The sequence below is a fragment of the Ovis aries genome, chromosome 7, assembly GCF_016772045.2.
Source record: "Ovis aries strain OAR_USU_Benz2616 breed Rambouillet chromosome 7, ARS-UI_Ramb_v3.0, whole genome shotgun sequence".
Taxonomy (NCBI): domain Eukaryota; kingdom Metazoa; phylum Chordata; class Mammalia; order Artiodactyla; family Bovidae; genus Ovis; species Ovis aries.
The window spans coordinates 81,305,785-81,324,334 of record NC_056060.1 but is presented as its reverse complement, the minus strand read 5'-3'; the positions used below and the strand labels follow the sequence as shown (position 1 = coordinate 81,324,334).

Here is an 18,550-nt window from a genome sequence, read left to right as displayed (position 1 = left end):
ATGAATATCCTCCAGTTGGCTCCAATGATCCTATTTTAAGTACACTAAATTAACTTTTTTTTTTTTCAAAAAGGCACAGAGATCAAAGAAAGAAGTGAATTGGAATCTTAGTTTTACTTTTTGGTAGCAGTGGAAACTCAAGACAACTTTTTAAACCTCTATAAACGGAAAGCCAAATGCTTTTCTGGCTGTCTGCTTTTAAAGAAATGATAAAGCAAGCCTGTCTGTCTTTCAACTCTGCCTTGAAAAAAGTTTCACCCAATGAACTTTTGGATTTAGTTTTCACACACTCGCCTCTTTCACTGTGTGCCAGGCCATCAGGGCTACGAAGGCCCCATCCTTGAGGAGCTCAGACAAAACCTGTTCTAACTTCACACTGTGCCTCTTTTTGAAGAACCTAATTGTCTCTTTGGAGGAGCACTTTATAATACTCTAAGAGTCGCAGTTCTGATGTGAAGGAGTTTTTAAGTAATCGTTTGGCTGGTACACGAAATGCACTCAATGACCAAGAACCTTCTCCCTCATGAGTCAGTCTATAGTTCCCCAGGGCAGGCTGACAGCTTTGAAATATCTTCCTTACAAGGGGCTGGAAACTTCTTCTCTATGATTTTTCACTCACTGATCTCAGTTACAACCAGAGTCAAGTTTAATCCCTCATCAAAGAGCACTGGGAGAAAGCTATCGTGGCCTCCCTGACTCCCCGATGCCCACCTGCAGGTTGCACAGCCTTGGTTACGTTTCTCACATCACGATCCTCCAGCTCCATATCTGCACAGTCCGTCCCTCTGCACATGCCATTTTGCCCACATTCCTTAGGGTATGTGGCCCCAAAACACATCTCCAAGGGTGGTAGAACAGACCCTATCCTACGTCTTTTTATCACTTGCTTTTTAACTCTCTCTTATTCCCATCCTAAACCGTTCAAGTGCCCTTTCCCCCTTCACCCAAGTAGAGCAGTTTTATTAACTAGCCCGTGAAACTGCGTCTCTCGACTGATCTGGATGCTCTCCACATCCTTACTCCAGCAAGCGGTGGCACACTCCACACACAAGCAGACACTGAGTCTGCTGAAGCACAGGGAGGGCGACAAAGGGGCGGATTACATTTACAGACAATCAGTGCATATGGACCTGCGGTTTCTATCTCACACCTTGGAGCTTGTCCAAGTTTCACATTAGTGAGTTCACAGCAGACTCCATACACTCCTGCTTCACTGTCACCCTGGACCTATTTATTTTTACTGGGCTAAGTTACAGAGTAGATCTAACAATTGTTCCCTTGGTAAGCTTAACTTCAGAATCAAACCTGGCTCAGGAGGAACGTGTGTCAATCAGACAACGAATACTAAAGTCTCTTGCATCACTGACACAGACAACAGGTCACTTGGGATCTAAAGGAAAACACTGTACCAGCATCTTCCTGTAAAAGTTCACTGCAGATAAAACTGATGGTACACAGCACAGTAAACAGTCACCAGTTAACCTTAAAAGTGATGGGGGAAACCCTCTGTACCAGCTATGGGACACTTAGTATCAAACATCAAGTCAAATAATTACCACCTTATTAAAAAAGTGGTAAAGCACGAACATTGGAGCCTGGTTTCTACCATTAATAATCACCAAAAATCACTGTTTCAAATTACATTCTAGTATGCCTTGAGAGTATCTTTCAAATGTAAAGAAGCAAACAGGATTTTGTTGTTGTTAGCTCATTTATATTTTATTACTGTATTAAATACACTGAAGTTGCAGTGAATTCTTACTTTTGAAGTCAAACAAGGCCATTTAAAATCTACTAATCAAAACAAAAAATAATCAGTTGGGCTTGTGGTATGGGATAATAATACTACTTAACTCATAAAATCTTTTGCAGGGGCCTGCAATAAGAGCTAGAATTTTTTACTAATTGTCACTGAAGTAATTAGAGTAAGAAATGTACATTTCAGGTACGCTACCAACAGACTCCTTGGGGAGAGAGCTGGGGAGGGAAGTATGTTTTACTGTAGTTTTTTATTACTTACTTTCTGCTAACATAAACATTTAGCAAAAATATCAACAAAATTATTCTTAACAGCTGTAAAAACCAACAAAAGACCATAGGATAAAAAAAAATATCCATTATGAAACTATTCTTATAAGCAGAATTGTTTTATAACATGGTAAAATCTCAAGAAAGTAAACAAATCATATGTGCATCTGTTAAAAATAATTCAGAGAAAACTTGGAACAGAAACATCCTTTTTTTCCCCAACACGCCATTTTTGAATTTCAAGTGGTTTCAAGTTCTTCAGAGGTGTCCGGCAGGAGGCCTTGTGATGGTTCTTTTACTCTCCTTCTGAGCAAAGTTAGTTTCTGCATGTCATGAGATGTTTTCTGCTAATTCCTTTCCAGCTTCAGACAAGCCAATTTTTTCCCCCCTTTTAGTAGCCTTTACAATCACGTACACTTAGCTTTTTCCTTTGTGAGTCTTGTCAGAAGCAAACGGTTACTTTTGGGTGTGTATAGTGTTTTCAAATAAGATGGAGAGAGAAGCTCCCAAACAACCCACAGGCTGAAATCACAGATTTCTAGAGTGTGAGAAAAATCCTTTTAAGCTTTGGACAGAATGAACATTTTTCCTACTTTAACATCAATACGAACTCTACCCAGCACAAGCAGTATACTCCTAAGTTCACTTTGGAGGAAATTTTAAGAAGTGGCAAAATCCATACGATGAAACGAGATCAACACACACAATGGAGGAATCGATGTAATTTGATTTCTTTGCCATTGAGTCCTTAGAGACTGCAGAATGATAAACTTTCTAAGCAGTGGTTGGAACTAGCCATCAAAACATTTTTTAATGCAGAGTACTAACTGTATTTCCCCTTTCGCTCTTTTGTGAACTGAGTCCGGCTGAACGGAAACTATTCTGCACACCTGAGTTACACACGGGAGGAGAGACAGTGATGCCGACTCTACCTACCCTTCGGGCATGGACTTCTGTCTGTAGGTGCCCCCTCCAGAGCCAGTCTCGCTGGATGAAGACAGACTGCTAGGGGAGTTGCGGCACGGCTGGGATCTTGCTAAAGCCATGGATGAGACCGTCACATAGATGTCCGAACCAGGAGACAGCCTGTGTGTGTGCAAACAGAAAACGTGAAGTCAGCAACTCAAAGGGAAAATCCCAAGGCAATGTGATGGGTAATAGCATATGAATGCGACAAACACAGCCACTTTGTGGAGATAGTGAAAATAAAGCCAGCTGGAAGCCCACAAAAGAAACTTCCCCATAAAACTACTCCCTTAAGGGGACAGCTGGAAAAGGGCCTTGAAGGGGGCGGGGGTGTCAAAAAATAACAGGGGGGAAAACAGAAAACATGTATGTTTCCAAAAGCTGCCAGAATTCAAGGGCTGAAATGTTTATGCAATTTTGCAGTATGGCAGCCCAGAGAATATAATGAATCCCAGTGACATTAACATGGCAATTAATTCAATTTCCCCACTGGCTCTCCCAGAGTATATGACCACAGTGAGACCAGTACATTCTTTGTATGCTTCTTTGTTTTCCAATTTTATTACTAAAGGTCTGGAATGAATATCCAGATATTGCTATTTAGCATGTATAAATTTAGTTGATAGTAGCATCACCATACAAATACCTCCATGGAAACATGCCTAGAAGTGCAGCTTGCTGAATTTCATTGGGATGACTGGGTTGATAACACAGCTGAGGTGTGCTCTGCCTAGCCGCCAGTACATCTCTTTCTAAAATTGTGGGTCCCTCACCCCGCAGACTGGCTTGACGCAGAAAACAGAGCTTTGTGGTCAGGAGAGACGTGATTTTTGCCCTCTACTTGCTCTATTCAAGGAGGCACTGGGGCAACTGCAGGATATTAATAAGTGAGGCTGAAGCCTGTGACAATCTGTCAGCTAAATCATAACATCAGCTAAAACAATGATATTTTATTTCAGAAGTAAATGCTGATCCAGATCATTGGCTCTTGTAAAGGGGCAGCAGGGCAGGTCATTTCCATTTTATAGTTGAGGGAGGGGAATCAAAGTCATTTTTTCACTAAGCCAGGCCTCTTGAATTTCTGAGTCCACTGCACTCTGCGTCAGGCTATTGCTATTCTCTAGAGAAAGATGGGTTTTCTGTGCTTAATAAGACAGCTTGCAAGGGGTCTGCAGGGTCAGATGATTTTGCACATAAAGGAATCTAACACTGAAGACAAAAGTTTTGAAGCCCTGGGACCTTCTTCACTGAAGCACGGCAGTTTCCTATAGGGAACCTATGTATCTTCTGAAATAGAGCAGAGGGCTCCAGGTACAGGAAACTGACAGAAGGGATAACAGAATCACACTCAGAAGCTTTTCTAGCAGAGAAAGAATAAGGACAGATACCCCAAAATGTGACTCCCAAAGTTGGTCTATGTCCAAGAGGCAGATCTCTCTCGGGGAGCCCCAACTCTCTCCTCAGTGACAAACTTGTTATCAGGTGTGATTCTGCTATGCCTTCTTTTCCATTAAAACATCTCCCAATTTCTCACTGTTTATCCGTAAGTAACTGGAAAGGGACTGGAGTGGGGGGAAGAAGGGAAGGAGGAGGTTACCAAGAAGAAAACTAGGACAGCATGAACCACTTCTGCCTGAAGAGTTTGGTTTTTCAGTTCAGTTCAGTTCAGTCGCTCAGTGGTGTCCGACTCTTTGCGACCCCATGAATTGCAGCACGTCAGGCCTCCCTGTCCATCGCCAACTCCTGGAGTTCACCCAGACTCACGTCCATCAAGTCCGTGATGCCATCCAGCCATCTCATCCTCTGTCGTCCCCTTCTCCTCTTGCCCCCAATCCCTCCCAGCGTCAGAGTCTTTTCCAATGAGTCAACTCTTCGCATGAGGTGGCCAAAGTTACTGGAGTTTCAGCTTTAGCATCACTCCTTCCAGAGAAATCCCGGAAGATGCACCTAATTCAGAGCAGGGCTTCCCAGGTGGCGCTAGTGGTCAAGAATCCACCTGCCAATGCAGGAGACCTAAGAGGCAGGAGTTCCATCCCTGGGTCAGGAAGATCCCCTGGAGGAGGGCATGGCAACCTGCTCCAGTATTCTTGTCTGGAGAATTCCATGGACAGAGGAGTCTGGTGGCTACAGTCCATGAGGTCACAAAGAGTCAGACATGACTGAAGCAACTTAGCACACATGCACAATACAGAGAAACTTCAAGTACAGTTACATTTTGCTGCTGCTTTGCCTTTCTTAATGCGAAGAGGAGGTGTTACATAAAGATGAAAAGAAGGGGGATGACAGCAGAGATTCGAACGCCGTTGGGGCCAATGCAATGTCTGGGGGCCTGAAGATTTTTTAACTCTTTTTGGGATAAACAAGTAATACCACTGAATTATATTCATGGTGAATGTTTTTGCTTCTACAAGGAAGTAACAACAAGATTCCATAGCCAAAGTTAAGATGTAACTTTCACATTTATATTTAGAGCTTGCTTTTCTTACCCTGCTCTCCAAAACGTACATTAAAATATCTTATGCTACTTCTCAACCTCAGCTCTTTTATTTGGCAGATGTATCAGAAAATTCTACTTGGTTACTGGAGTTATCCCAAAGTGAAAAAACAGCATTTCCAGAAGGCCAGCATTCATTCCCAGGCCTTTTCTGCACTTACATAACTCAATAGTGGCATTGTTTCGGACTGTCCACACACACAGAACACACATATAGCAACTGATGGAATGCCACCCAAATGTTTTTATGACTCTAGATGTATGTAGGGCAGGAAAAAAAAAAAATCAGAATTAGCCCTTATTCTGATGACTTAGTATTCTTTCCAAATACTCTGAATTTGATACCAGCTCACAAATATTACTGGAAAACACATCTCGTTCAGGGACTGGGAGGTCCCTGCCTGCCTGGCATTGGCAGTCTACTGCCAGAGACCACGGCTGATCATTACTGAAATTTTGGCTGGTTGCTGTCTTGATGCTTTGAAAAAGAGTAACCCCCAAACTGGCTCACAGAGGAAGTCAGCATGCTAGCCTCTTGAACCTCCAAGCCCCTGCCCCCAACTCTACCTGAGGGGATCACAAGTCTTTTCTTTTCTTTTGAGATAAACATAGATCTTTCTACTTTCTCTCAGTCTTAACGAGCCCCTATTAATGTCTGAATAGGGTTACAGGACTAAGCTGAATATATCTGTCACTTGCTGTGACATCTTTTGATTTTGTGGAATTAAAGAAATAATCTTTGAGAATGTTATGCTCACAGTTAGAAAGGAAGTATCTAAAAACCTTTTTAGCATTCATTTCAGTAGATTCTCTTCCCTACATTTTTATCAACTTAGCTGAGAAATAACTAAATGTTTTTAAAGTAACCAATCTTAAATTTTCTCTATGGCTATGACTTTCCTCTGCAGAAATAAAACACTGGGGGCTTTTGGACTGTTCAAAGAATGCAGCAATTGAAAAAGTCATGATCATCAGACCAACAGACAATACTCCCATAGTCTGCAGGACTACACTCAACGCCAGCTTTCTATTTATATGCAGTACATTTCATTGCAATGAAAGCAGACAGTTGACTGGAATGGACATTTAGGAAGAAATGGTCCAAGATCAATATCAGTTCTTCATTTTTCCAGAAGCCTTCTCACGTCAAGATAAAAGGGAGAAGAGAAGTGCCAAAAAAAAAAAAAAAAAAAATTTCCAGCTATCTAATGAAATAACCCACATCTCACCACACCCTCCCCATGAATCAACTCACAGGACTACACATATGATGTTAATATTGATAGGCTCTTATTAAATTGATCTCTTGAGACTGTGATTTACCAATTTATGGATAAGGAACTCAGTATCTGTGTAATTGATGCTAAGTTTTTTTCCTTGCATAGTTATGTATGGGTTCAATTATGCCCGTTTCCTTCCTTTTACTCCAAAGGGATAGCAGTGCTTGGATGTGTCCAGGGAGATAAGGCCCTCTGTATCTCAAGTGCAAACAGCGGAATGATGGCAAGAACAACCAAGAGAGTTTCAAATAGCAGCGATGACTGACAAATTAGATATCCGAGTCCATAATTAAGCACAGCATTTTACCATAACTTAGCAATTAAAACGCTATTCACCCACAGAACAGGATTCGGTTCAAGTCTGTCTTTAGCAATGCATATCAACCGGGATTCTCCCCAGAATTCTGTTAAAAAAAATTCTCTAAAATGATTCAACGTAACATCACTTGGCTGCTGTATTCAGACTAGAGTTTGAACAAGTTGTGTTCGAATCCGAGCAACTCACCCCTCCGTCTTTTCGTCTCTTCCTAACTTTGTGAACCAGAGCTATCCCTGGCTTTCTGACCATACAGTTCCTACCAGCTATTCAGACTTGACCACTGAAATCCTGTTCTGATGAGCCTCCTGGGACAAGATCAGTTTACAACCACGAGTAACTCTCGTACAGTTAGGAAAGTACCACGGTTCATCACACTGAGATAAACAGATCATTACTTCCCAGTTGCTGGCAAGCCTTCAGAGGTTCACAGCCCAGCACACATCATGGGTGCCTCCTGAGATGAGTCAATTTTATATCTAAGGGTGACTCTACAGAACAGAAGATAAAAACGGGCTGCAGACAGTACCAGCTACACCATTTGTGGGGCCCAGTGCGAACAAAACTTCAGGTCTCCTTGTTCAAACATACTAAAACTTCCAAGACAGCAACAGCAGAGCATTAAACCCAGCATGGACCCTTCTAAGTGTGGGGCCCTGTGCACATACCTGAAGCTGCCCCTGACTGCATGTGGCTGGGCCCCCTTAGCGTGTAAACATGAATACATTTATCTAGCAAGTATTTCTTTTTTTTTTTAAGACCTAGGTTTTTTTTTTTAATGATATATTTTTAGTAGTGAAAGTGAACGTCGCTCAGTTGTGTCCGACTTTTTGCAACCCCCATGGACTATATATATAGCCCATGAAATTCTCCAGACCAGAATACCAGAGTGGGTAGCCTTTTCCTTCTCCAGGGGATCTTCCCAATCCAGGGGCTGAACCCAGGTCTCCTGCACTGCAGGCAGATTCTTTACCAGCTAAGCCACAAGGGAAACCCAAGAATACTGGAGTGGGTAGCCTATCCCTTCTTCAGAGGATCTTCCCGACCTAGCAATCAAACCAGGGTCTCCTGTACTACAGGAGGATTCTTTACCAACTGAGCTATGAATGCTTTACATGAAATGCACGTTAATAATCTACAACAAAATCAACTTCTATTAGCTTACAAATACTGGTGATTACTCATTTCACTCATTCTCTTTGTCACTTTTTACTAATTCTCACTTTCAAACTTGTCAAGTATTTCTTCAGCACCACTTATATATGGTGGTAGATTTCATTCCTGTGACATGGTGGCTAAGATACGGGCTCTGATGGTGCTCATCTCAGCTTCACTATAAACCAGCCAGGACCCTGCACAAATGATTTCATTTCTCAATCCCCGGGCATTCTTATCTGTAAAAGGAGTAAACAGCAACCAACTTACTGGGTGGCTGGGCAGATCAACTGAGAAAACTCAACATGAGGGACTTTGATCAGAGCGTGGCACAGAATATGAACTTGGTAAAAAAAAAAAAAAAAAAAAAAAAAGTTGCCTATAGCTCTTAAGCAAAATCCAAGTAGAATGTTATTGTCATGAGGGCAGTTCAAACTGAATGCAGAGGCAGCTCAGGCAGGTTAGAGGTCAGATCCTATGGGAAAAGCAAGCTTTGTGAGGAAATGCACTTGAGATTCATTTTGTAGGAAACAAAGGATTTTCACAGAAGTCCAGAGTTAGGACACAGGAACAGGAGGGCGTATGTGGCCACCACAACAGTATCTTTGGCTGGAACAGTTGACACGGGTAGGATATTGGTGCAGGCTGTGACCAGGAGGACAAATGTGTCTGGGAGGGTGGGCCCACGTTTGGTAAACTGAGGGAGCACAAACTTCATCTATTAGGCAACAGGGCAGCCTAGAAGGTTCTGCAGCAAAGCAGTAGCGTAGTCAGAGCTGGCCCTGCAGCCCCTGAGATAGCGGGCGGGGCAATGACCAAATACTGTCTTTTATTTTTTACCAAGGCCCAAGAAAACTGATTAAATGAGCCTAAAATTAATGAGATTTCATATAGAAAGAATCTATTAGCCCACCACAAATACTAGCCTCTTTAATTTTAATTGGTTCTTCCCTCCACCAATGTTCAAATACTTCATGAAGAGAGTCACGACCAAATCCTTTGGTGAGAATAAATTAAGTGGTCTCCTGGAGCATGCTAGGCTTTTAAAAACTGGAAGAAACTAAAAATAAACTCAATCCCATTGCATTACACAAGAAAAGGGATGCAGAAGCCAAAATACAGCATGCGGTAATGGCCTCTGTGCTGCTGTGCACCTTCCTCAAGGGGTCTCTGAGACCCCCACCCGCTCTGTACAACTGCCCTAAGCTTCTCTGTTCATGCTCACTCAGTCATGTCTGACTCTCTGCGACCCCACTGGCTATAGTCCACCAGGCTCCTTTGTCCGAGGAATTTTCCGTGTAAGAATACTGGAACGGCCAATATTTTAACACCAGGCGGATGGCAGACTGAGGGATCTCCACGAGTGGAGGCAGACCCCAGCCAGACTGGCCATTATCCCAGGTTCTCAACAAGAGGCTCACTGAAAATGTCACACTGATGACCGTGGGGTGGGGGGTGGGGGGGTCTAGGTAGCTCACCTGTCTTCAGTATCACTAATTTCCACATATTTATACATGTGCGGTGCAATCGACAAATCCTAAAGAAAAACGTCAGCTATTTCAGATATAAGGGAGCGGGATACACTGCTTTCACCCCTGAGTTATTTAAGTTCCTGGTGGTAAACGTGTCTGTGTAGGGTATGTGCCCTCATCGGACAAAGGGCCTAGGCGGGACTCCTGCTGCCTTCTCACGACAGTGAGGGCCACGGCAGGACACGGGCCACATCTGGCTTCTGGGGAAGGCCTGCCCCTTGTCAGCTGAGGGCGTGGACACGGGGTCTTCTGGAGGAAGCCTCAGGGCCCTTCAGGCCCTTCCCATAAGGTGTGAGCAGGCCAGGCCTCCCTGGGTGGTTCCTAAGGCAGAACTCCCTTAAAAAGGTAAAGAGGGCAAGACCGGACTGCTGGACACATTCAGAAGAACAACTCTCTGACACACAGAACAATACGCCCACCGGTCACCTCACTGCTCTTCCCAGAGCACACCACTTTTTGAAGCTCATCTCTCAGGCTATTCCAACTCACCGGAGGGTTTTTGCAGCATTTCCTTCCACAGCTGCACAGTTCGCCACAACTGTTCCCAGCACAGCAGGCCTCATGAACTCATCCTCTGTCTCACCCAGGTTAACCGGTGCTGAAGATGGCACAACCCACTCCTTGGAAACACACTGACTCATCACATGCATGGCCTGGATACAGGCCAATCTGCAGACTGACTCAGGAGCCCGCTCTGGCCGGCTCTACCCTCACCCGTAAGTCCCCAACTGGAACTAGAGCCCCCTTTCACCCCCAGGCAGCTGTGTTTAGAAGAGCACCCACAAAACACCACCAAGGAAGACAGCAACCACCACTTTCTAAGACTCACTATGTGCCGGGCCAGGCCTGTCCGACGAGCTCAGATTGAACAGAGTAACTACAGTACCTCGGCTTTCCAGTACCCTGGGCTTGTTCCCTGGGTCACTCTACGGTTTGTAAAAGAAAGGGAGCTGGGAGGTGTGCCAGGCTCAGGCCACTGTGTCCCTTTTCTGAATGCCTGAATAGAAAGCACCTTTATACTCTAATCTAAAAGTTCGTGAGTGCGTGCTAAGTTGCTTCAGTCGTGTCTGACTCTTTGGGACTCCATGCGCTGTAGCCCGCCAGGCTCTGTTGCCATGCCCTCCACCAAGGGATCTTTCTGACCCAGAAATTGAATCTGCATCTCTTGGGTCTCCAGCATTGGGAGACGGGTTCTTCACCACTAGTGCCGCCTGGAAAGCCCTCTCTAAAAGTGTGAACTTGCAAATCATTTAAAGTGAGGCCAGTGGGGATGTCAGAGTGCACTCACTCCTTTGAAGAGCTGGGGCACAGGAGGGTTAAGAGTCTGGTGAGTTTAAGTTGAGTACAGCTAGCTCTCTGCTTTCTACCTTATCTTGGCTGACAAATAGGCATAATTCAGCTCCAACCTAATTGAAACCAATGATAGGAAATTCCATCAAGAACAACTCGCCTTTCACTTTGAGTCAACAGTAGGTAGCTTTACTCACAATATACCTTTTATACCAGTATTCTAAACTTAGTCAATAAAAAGCAAAAATTCTACTTAAATCTAAGCTTCAGTTCTATGGCTTTATCAGATTATAGTGTTTCACTTTTACCTGCTTTTTATTTTATAAAAATAAACTGATTTACCCAGTGTCCATTAACGGGTGAATGGAGGAACGATGTGGTACATACACACAGCGGAACAGTACTCAGTCTTGAAAAGGGGAAGGCTATGGACTGCATGTGCCCCTCCCCACACCCATGAGCATGTGAGCTCAGTTGTGTCTGACTCTCTGCCCACCAGGCTCCTCTGTCTGTGGGATTATCCAGGCACGAATACTGCAGTGGGTTGCCATGCCCTCCTCCAGGGCATCTTCCTGACCCAGGAATCAAACCTCTGTCTCCTGTGGCTTCTGCACTGGCAGGTGGATTCTTTACCACTGTGCCACCTGGGGATCCTCCTACCCTTACTCCTCATGGAATTCATGTGTTGAAATCCTAACCCCAGTGTAATGACATTAGGAGGTGGGGCCTTTGGGAGGTAATCAGGTTAAGATGAGGTCATAAGGGTGGAGCCCCCATGACGCAATTAGTGCCCTTATAAGAGGAGCAAGAAACCAGAGCCTCTTCTCTCTGTCATGTGAGGACACAGCAAGAAGCTGCTTTTTTACAAGCCAAGAAGAGGGTCCTCACCAAGAACCACACCTTTTGGAACCTTGATTTTGGAATTTCCAGATTCCACAAGTAAATGTCTATTGTATAAGCCTCTGAATCTATGGTATTTTGTTACAGTAGCCTGAGCTAATAAGCAAGAAGGAAAACTCAACATATGCTACAACATGAATGAAGCCTGAATACATTATGCTAAAGTGAAATAAACCAGTCCCAAAGGACAAACAGTGTATGATTCCACTAATGTAAATTTTCTATTTATGTGAGGTACCAAGACACTCAAATTCACAGAAAGTAGAATGGTAAGGGCCTAGGGGTGGGGGAAGGGGAGTTTTTGTTTAATGGATACTGAAACAGAAATAGAACTATTTGCGTTTGTTTCAACAATATCCTCTAGGCACGATCTTCATGCCCTGCACAGTGCAGACATCTGCAGAGGAGGGTATCAGGGAGGCTGCAAGTGTAGCCAGCTGTAACTCTGTTTACGAAGCAATACTCCATCCAGCTGCTGAAAGCTAAATGCAGTGGAAAAAGGCGGAGAGGATGGCATCCAGGTAAAATGCAAAAGGAGCACTGGTTCAGTATGATCTGACATTAAATATTTATAGAAAGCTTGGCAATACTTCATCTACAAAAAGGAGAAAGGAAAATTCTTTTATATGCCAACATGCCTGTTGTTTATGCAAAGCCCCTGATATACTTAAGCTTTTCTGAGCACATTAACACAGATCAGGGTTTTATTACTAATCCCATATTATGTTTAAACACAGTAATGTGTTAAATTCAGTGTACCACAGCCAGCTAACTTAATTTCAGTACTGTCCTTACACTCAAGATGAATTTGAGGCCAAAATACAGATTGCACCATATCACCTGTTTTTGTTAAACATTAATTTTATCAGTTCTTGATGCTTTTGAATTGTGGTGCTGGAGAAGACTCTTGAAAGTCCCTTGGACAGCAAGGAAATCAAAACAGCCAGTTCCAAAGGAGATCGACCATGAATATTCATTGGAAGGACTGATGCTGAGGCTCCAATACTTTGGCCACCTGATGCAAGGAGCCAACTCAGTGGAAAAGACCCTGATGCTGGCAAAGATTGAGGGCAGGAGAAGGGGGCAGCAGAGGAAGAGATAGTTGGATGTCATCACCAACTCAATGGACATAAGTCTGAGCAAACTCTGGGAGCTGGAGATGGACAGAGAAGCCTGGCATGCTACAGTCCATGGGGTCAAAAAGAAGCAGACACAATTTAGCTACTGAACAAAAATAATAATTCTGTCAATAAGAACTTCTCCCACAAATACCATAAAATTCTATACGTGAAAGGCCACCTAGATAGCATAAAGCTCCTATATTTAAACCAAATCTAATCAGACTTTATTCTACTTAGATGGCAAATGGGTCATCTACTCCTACTGTATCAGTTTTTCTAATCAATGTATAGAGAGCAAAATTCAGTTAAATAATTCTTGTTAGAAACTCCAAATAACAACACCTTTGAGTTTGTCATAAAAATTGTGAAAAAGGATAATCTGTTTCACAAGTATTTTTTTAAAATTGTTTCTAAGGACCTTTAATTCTGGGAACTTGCATACAATTCAAGAAAATTATGCTTCTACAGGGCTTCCCTGGTGGCCCAGACGGTAAAGCGTCTGACTGCAATGCAGGAGACCTGGGTTCGATTCCTGGGTTGGGAAGATCCCCTGGAGAAGGAAATGGCAATCTACTCCAGCACTCTTGCCTGGAAAATCCCATGGACGGAGGAGCCTGATAGGCTACAGTCCATGGGGTCGCAAAGAGTCGGACACGACTGAGCGACTTCATTCATGCTTCTAGAAGCAGCAAACTACGTTTCTACAAGCAGTATATTCAGTTTTCATTTAAAATGAATTGTGCTGTGTCCAGTCGTGGTGAATGAAGTAGGCAGATTTGTGTAGCATGTGCAGAGTAGGCTTGAGGTGGCTGCACACTTCATCCTAAATAAGCTGGTTCTTTACAGTTTAATACAACTTGCCTGACCTGGGGGAGAAAAATAAATGAAACAAACCAACCATGTAAAGGCAATACAGCTGACCCTTGAACAATATGGGTTTGAACTGCATAGGTTCACTTCTACAGGAAATTTTTTTCATTATATATACTACTATGTTCATGACCTACGGACCTGCCAAGGATATGAGGGTTAATTACAGGACTTGAGTAGCTGCAGGTTTTGGTATCCAGGAGGTTCTGGAACCAATGCTATACTGATACCAAGGGACCATCCTTTAGTCTCAGTATCAGGCTTATGCCACTATTGGCAAGGCAAGATTCAAGGAATGGCAGACCACGGCATCAGTTTTGACCACTTGTGATTTATCTGAAAGGTCCGTATCACTCTACAGATGGGCCAGGTACAAAGGCAAATGGTGGTACCCAGAGGCAGGGCTGGGATGAAGGGGGAGAGTCAGATGGGGAGGTATGGCCAGCTAGGAGCATCACATCCATGCTGCAGTAAGGTAACTTGTTCTCAGTAGAACTAAGAAGGGAATGCTTACATTCTTCAGTTTTATTTTACTATGTTTCATGGAGGAAATGATATTCTCAGGTCTACTTTATGACTCTAGGTCTTAATGGAGGACTTGGGAAGTATTCCTGGTATTCAGAGTCTACTGAATACTCATTCAGCAAACAGTGGCAATATACAGTTTCTCAAACAATACCTTCTGTGTATGCCTCTAAGTTAAAACTTAAATAAGAAATACTGCTTTACTGAAAGTTAGGAATGATGGGACAGGACATCAAACTCTTAAATTTTTACAAGAGAAGAACAGCCATCTAATTCCACACCCTTTAAAATGAAGAGGAGACAAATAATCTGAAATTTTAGAGCTTAGCGTTTACAAACCCTCCATCGTTAGATCTGAAATCCTAGTCCAGCGTCTTAAAGGATATCTGACACTAAGAGGACTTAGTAGAGGTTAAATTTTCCAAAAACCATTGGTAACCTCACTTCTGCCACTTTCATCTCACGCCTTGGAAAGCCATAAGGCTATTACTTCAGTCCTACAGGGGGAGCATGAGAATTCCCTATCCTTTTGGTAGAGTTATGGGAAAGGTACACACAAACACCCACAGAGAGAACTTCTATAAATGGACTGATGCATTCTATAGCACTTGCCTGCATCCTACGAGGATAAGCTACAAAAAATATTTTCACTTTCAGAGGTCAGAACATTCAGCCATAAGCTTTAGTTTCTGTTGCAGAAATTAAATTCAACATGGAATCAAAATACATTCTGCTATTTTATTATATGGGATATCATATAAAATAACATGAAACTGATTTTACTCATAAAATCCTGATGATTGTCTCTGAAAGAAAGAAAATAGCATTGAGAGGAACAAAAGGTCCTTCTCTAAACAACAGTTTCCGAGGTTCATCTTTCAAAATGTGGGCCAAATCATGAATTCCAGTTAACACACACCTCAGAGGGAGCCAAGTTTGGAATGTGCAGAACAAAGAATTTATTCAGCGATCACTTGGATGCTTTTCCTTCCCGAAAATAATGAAAGCAAGAGGAGTCCAGATGGGAATGTAGCCACTCTGGGAGAGGAATCTTTTATTGAGATAAATAGCAAGGCTCTGTAAATAAATCCCCAGGATTACATGAGGAATTTTAGAAAGACAACTATAGTTTTTTTTTGGTTGTCTGTTTTGATCAGATTATTTCTACATGGTATTCTAGTATTTCTGAAATAGTTAAATGACAATGTTTTATGCTTTTTAAGATAAAAGACATCATAGTGTGGTTTTGAAAACCTCCAACTTTCTGCTCTCAGTCTGAACCCAATGACTTCTGAAGCATCGCTGGGACGTTTTCCTTGGCACCCTGTTCTGGCTGGAGTCAGACTCACATTTTGGCTCCACAGGGACCTTTCTTCTTCCCACAGCAGCTTCTGGAACAGAGACTTCTCCCTGCCAGCTCTGAGGGTTCCTGATCTCCTCTGTAGTGTGGGGACCACAAAAACACGCAGAGATGTGATCAAGACAAGCAGTGCGTGCAGACGGAAGCCAGCTTCTTCTAGCAGAGGACCAGGTCACTGAGCCAAACTGCAGTCGAGGCAATTTGGAGTATCTGAATTTATAGTACAATGACTTAAAATTATGCCGTCCATTTGTATTCACATTTTAAGAGTACTTACTCTATTTTAATATTTGCCCTAGGTTCTTAGTTCACGGTGCTGCATTTTATAGTGAATTTGAGACAAAAATGTTAGGGGATCCCTCAATCCCCGCTCCTTTTAACTACGTTACTCAGGACTGAGTGTTCTAACATGCACTATTTTCTTCTGCATTCAGAGCAGTGGAAAGTATGTTTGTAGTATACTAGCGGCTTTCCCTTCTCACAATTCTTTATAACGAACTAACACATGGCACCCCACTCCAGCACTCTTGCCTGGAAAACCCCATGGACGGAGGAGCCTGGTGGGCTGCAGTCCATGGGGTCACGAAGAGTTGGACATGACTGAGCGACTTCACTTTCACTTTTCACTTTCATGCATTGGAGAAGGAAATGGCAACCCACTCCAGTGTTCTTGCCTGGAGAATCCCAGGGACAGGGGGGCCTAATGGGCTGCTGTCTGTGGGGCTGCACAAAGTCGGACACGAATGAAGTGACTTAACAGCAGCAGCAGCAGCAGCAGCGGTGGCGGCTTTCCCTTCCCACAATTCTTTATAACAAAGTAACACAAACACAGACACCCAACCAAAAACCTTCAGTGTTGCTACAATCATATCACTAATCCCCTACAAGTCAAAGACTGTCAAAGATGATGATACGGTCAATGTCACCTCAAAGAGACTGCCAAGTTCTAGTTCATATGGCTCCTAAGTGTGCAATGATGATTTCCATTGGTACTACAGCAAAAAGAAAGAGCAAAGCCCAGATGCCATTACACAGGGCTGAATGCTTTGCTGGAACATATCTTCATTTATCCTGCTGGCTTTGGAACGCTACCATGCCTTGAAGACCACTAGTGCATGCATCGCAGTTTTAATTTTTGATTTCTAGTAAAATACGGGCAGCTCCAACACTGGTACTTCTGGGCCTGGAGATATTTAAATCTGGGGCAGAGATTCAGGGCAAACCTAGGAAGACACACTCACCGCCTCTCCAGTGGGCGCCCATCACTAGAGATGCTGCGGGGGATGTTGGCGGCTCTTTCCGGAGGAGGCATCTTCCCGTCCGCCTTCCCGGCGTTCAGCCTTGAGGTCATGGGACTCTGCACCTGGGATGGGACTTGAGGCGAATGAGGCCCCTTGTTGGCATTCCTTTGCCACTTGTTGTTATTTCGAAAGGGAAACTTGAATTCATAGGAAACCCCTTCGTTCATTTTGTACTCCATCACTGGCATGCGGTAGGTCTCAGAGCAACTCCTAGGGCGAGGGGGCAGAGAGAAGACACGTCAACATCGCTTCTGCTTGTTGGCAGAACCACACGGATTCTCACGAACAGTTAAAATGCAGCAAATGCTTCAATTTCGGTTTCAAACCATCTTTCAATCCTGAGGCCTTACAATCATTTTCCTTTCAAAAGCCAGAATCCTCGGAAGCATTATACCCATATTTTCCTTTGCTCAGTTCCAAATACTGGACCTGAGGTATGGAATCTTGGACAGACAATGAGACCTATGGTCACCCTGGCGAGGGTGGGGGTATGGGTGGAGCAGGGCTAGAGTCAGCACTGAGACCTGAGGAGGGAAGGTTCTGGGACAGTATCTGGGCTGGTGGGGGGCGGGGGGGCAAACTTCTAAGATGGGGCCTCGGAGGAAACAGGCGGCTTTCCATCCTTAATCACAAGGAAGCTTTAGATCCTTCCCTTATGATTAAGGATTGAAAAGGGTTTCAAATTTCTTGGGATCCCGACAGTCAAAAATAAGTAGGGAGAAATCTTGAAATCCAAACCGAGAGCCAAATTTAGCTCAGGAGGAGAAAAAAAAAGTGCCACTTATTGAAATTAGCGATTATCAAATCAAAAATTATCAAATTGCCAGGGAACAAAGCATACTCTAAAATCAGGCCTCCCTCCCACCCCCCTGAAAGCCAAAAATCTCTCACAGCAAGGCCGTGCCCAGGCAGCAGCCTGAGTGAAATGAATGGTAGGCACACAGCTGTTTCCCATCATTTTACCCTCTTTCTGTGCCATCACCCCAACCCCCAAACCTTAAGAAAGGAGGAACCCATTTTCTAGTCCCTTTCCCCAAACAACCAAGGAAGGTTCAATTCATTACTGACTTGACTGATAGGCAAATTACTGGGGAAAAAAATCTATTCTCATCATAGCATTAACTCAAACTGTGCATTTGAATTTCATCACAAAGTGAAAAAAAAGACTTTTTTCCTTAAAGATGTTTTGAAGATTGAGAAGCATGTGGGAAAATCTCGAAAGGAAAGGTTAAGAGTTATAGCAAAACAGTCCTTTAAGAGGAAATTTAGAGGCAGCATAAGCCAAGTATGTAATTTTTAAATGTCCAGCAGACACATTACAAAAGCAAAATGAAACGGGTGAAGTCAATTCAACAATACATTTTATTTAACTCAATATATCCAAAATGCTATCACTTCAACAAGTGATAAAT

At 43.3% G+C, this 18,550-nt stretch overlaps 1 protein-coding gene across 18 annotated transcripts in view; it reads right to left on the bottom strand.

The window, feature by feature from the left end:
• Window positions 1–18,550, bottom strand: part of SIPA1L1 (signal induced proliferation associated 1 like 1) — a 502,483-nt gene that overhangs the window by 46,678 nt on the left and 437,255 nt on the right. For all 18 annotated transcript variants that reach the window (XM_060418233.1, XM_060418234.1, XM_060418236.1 and 15 more), the window contains 2 exons: window positions 17,079–17,348; window positions 2,965–3,114 (listed from right to left, as the gene is read on the bottom strand). In XM_060418233.1, coding sequence (XP_060274216.1) covers window positions 2,965–3,114; window positions 17,079–17,348 — 420 coding nt within the window. The remainder of the gene's footprint in view (window positions 1–2,964; window positions 3,115–17,078; window positions 17,349–18,550) is intronic.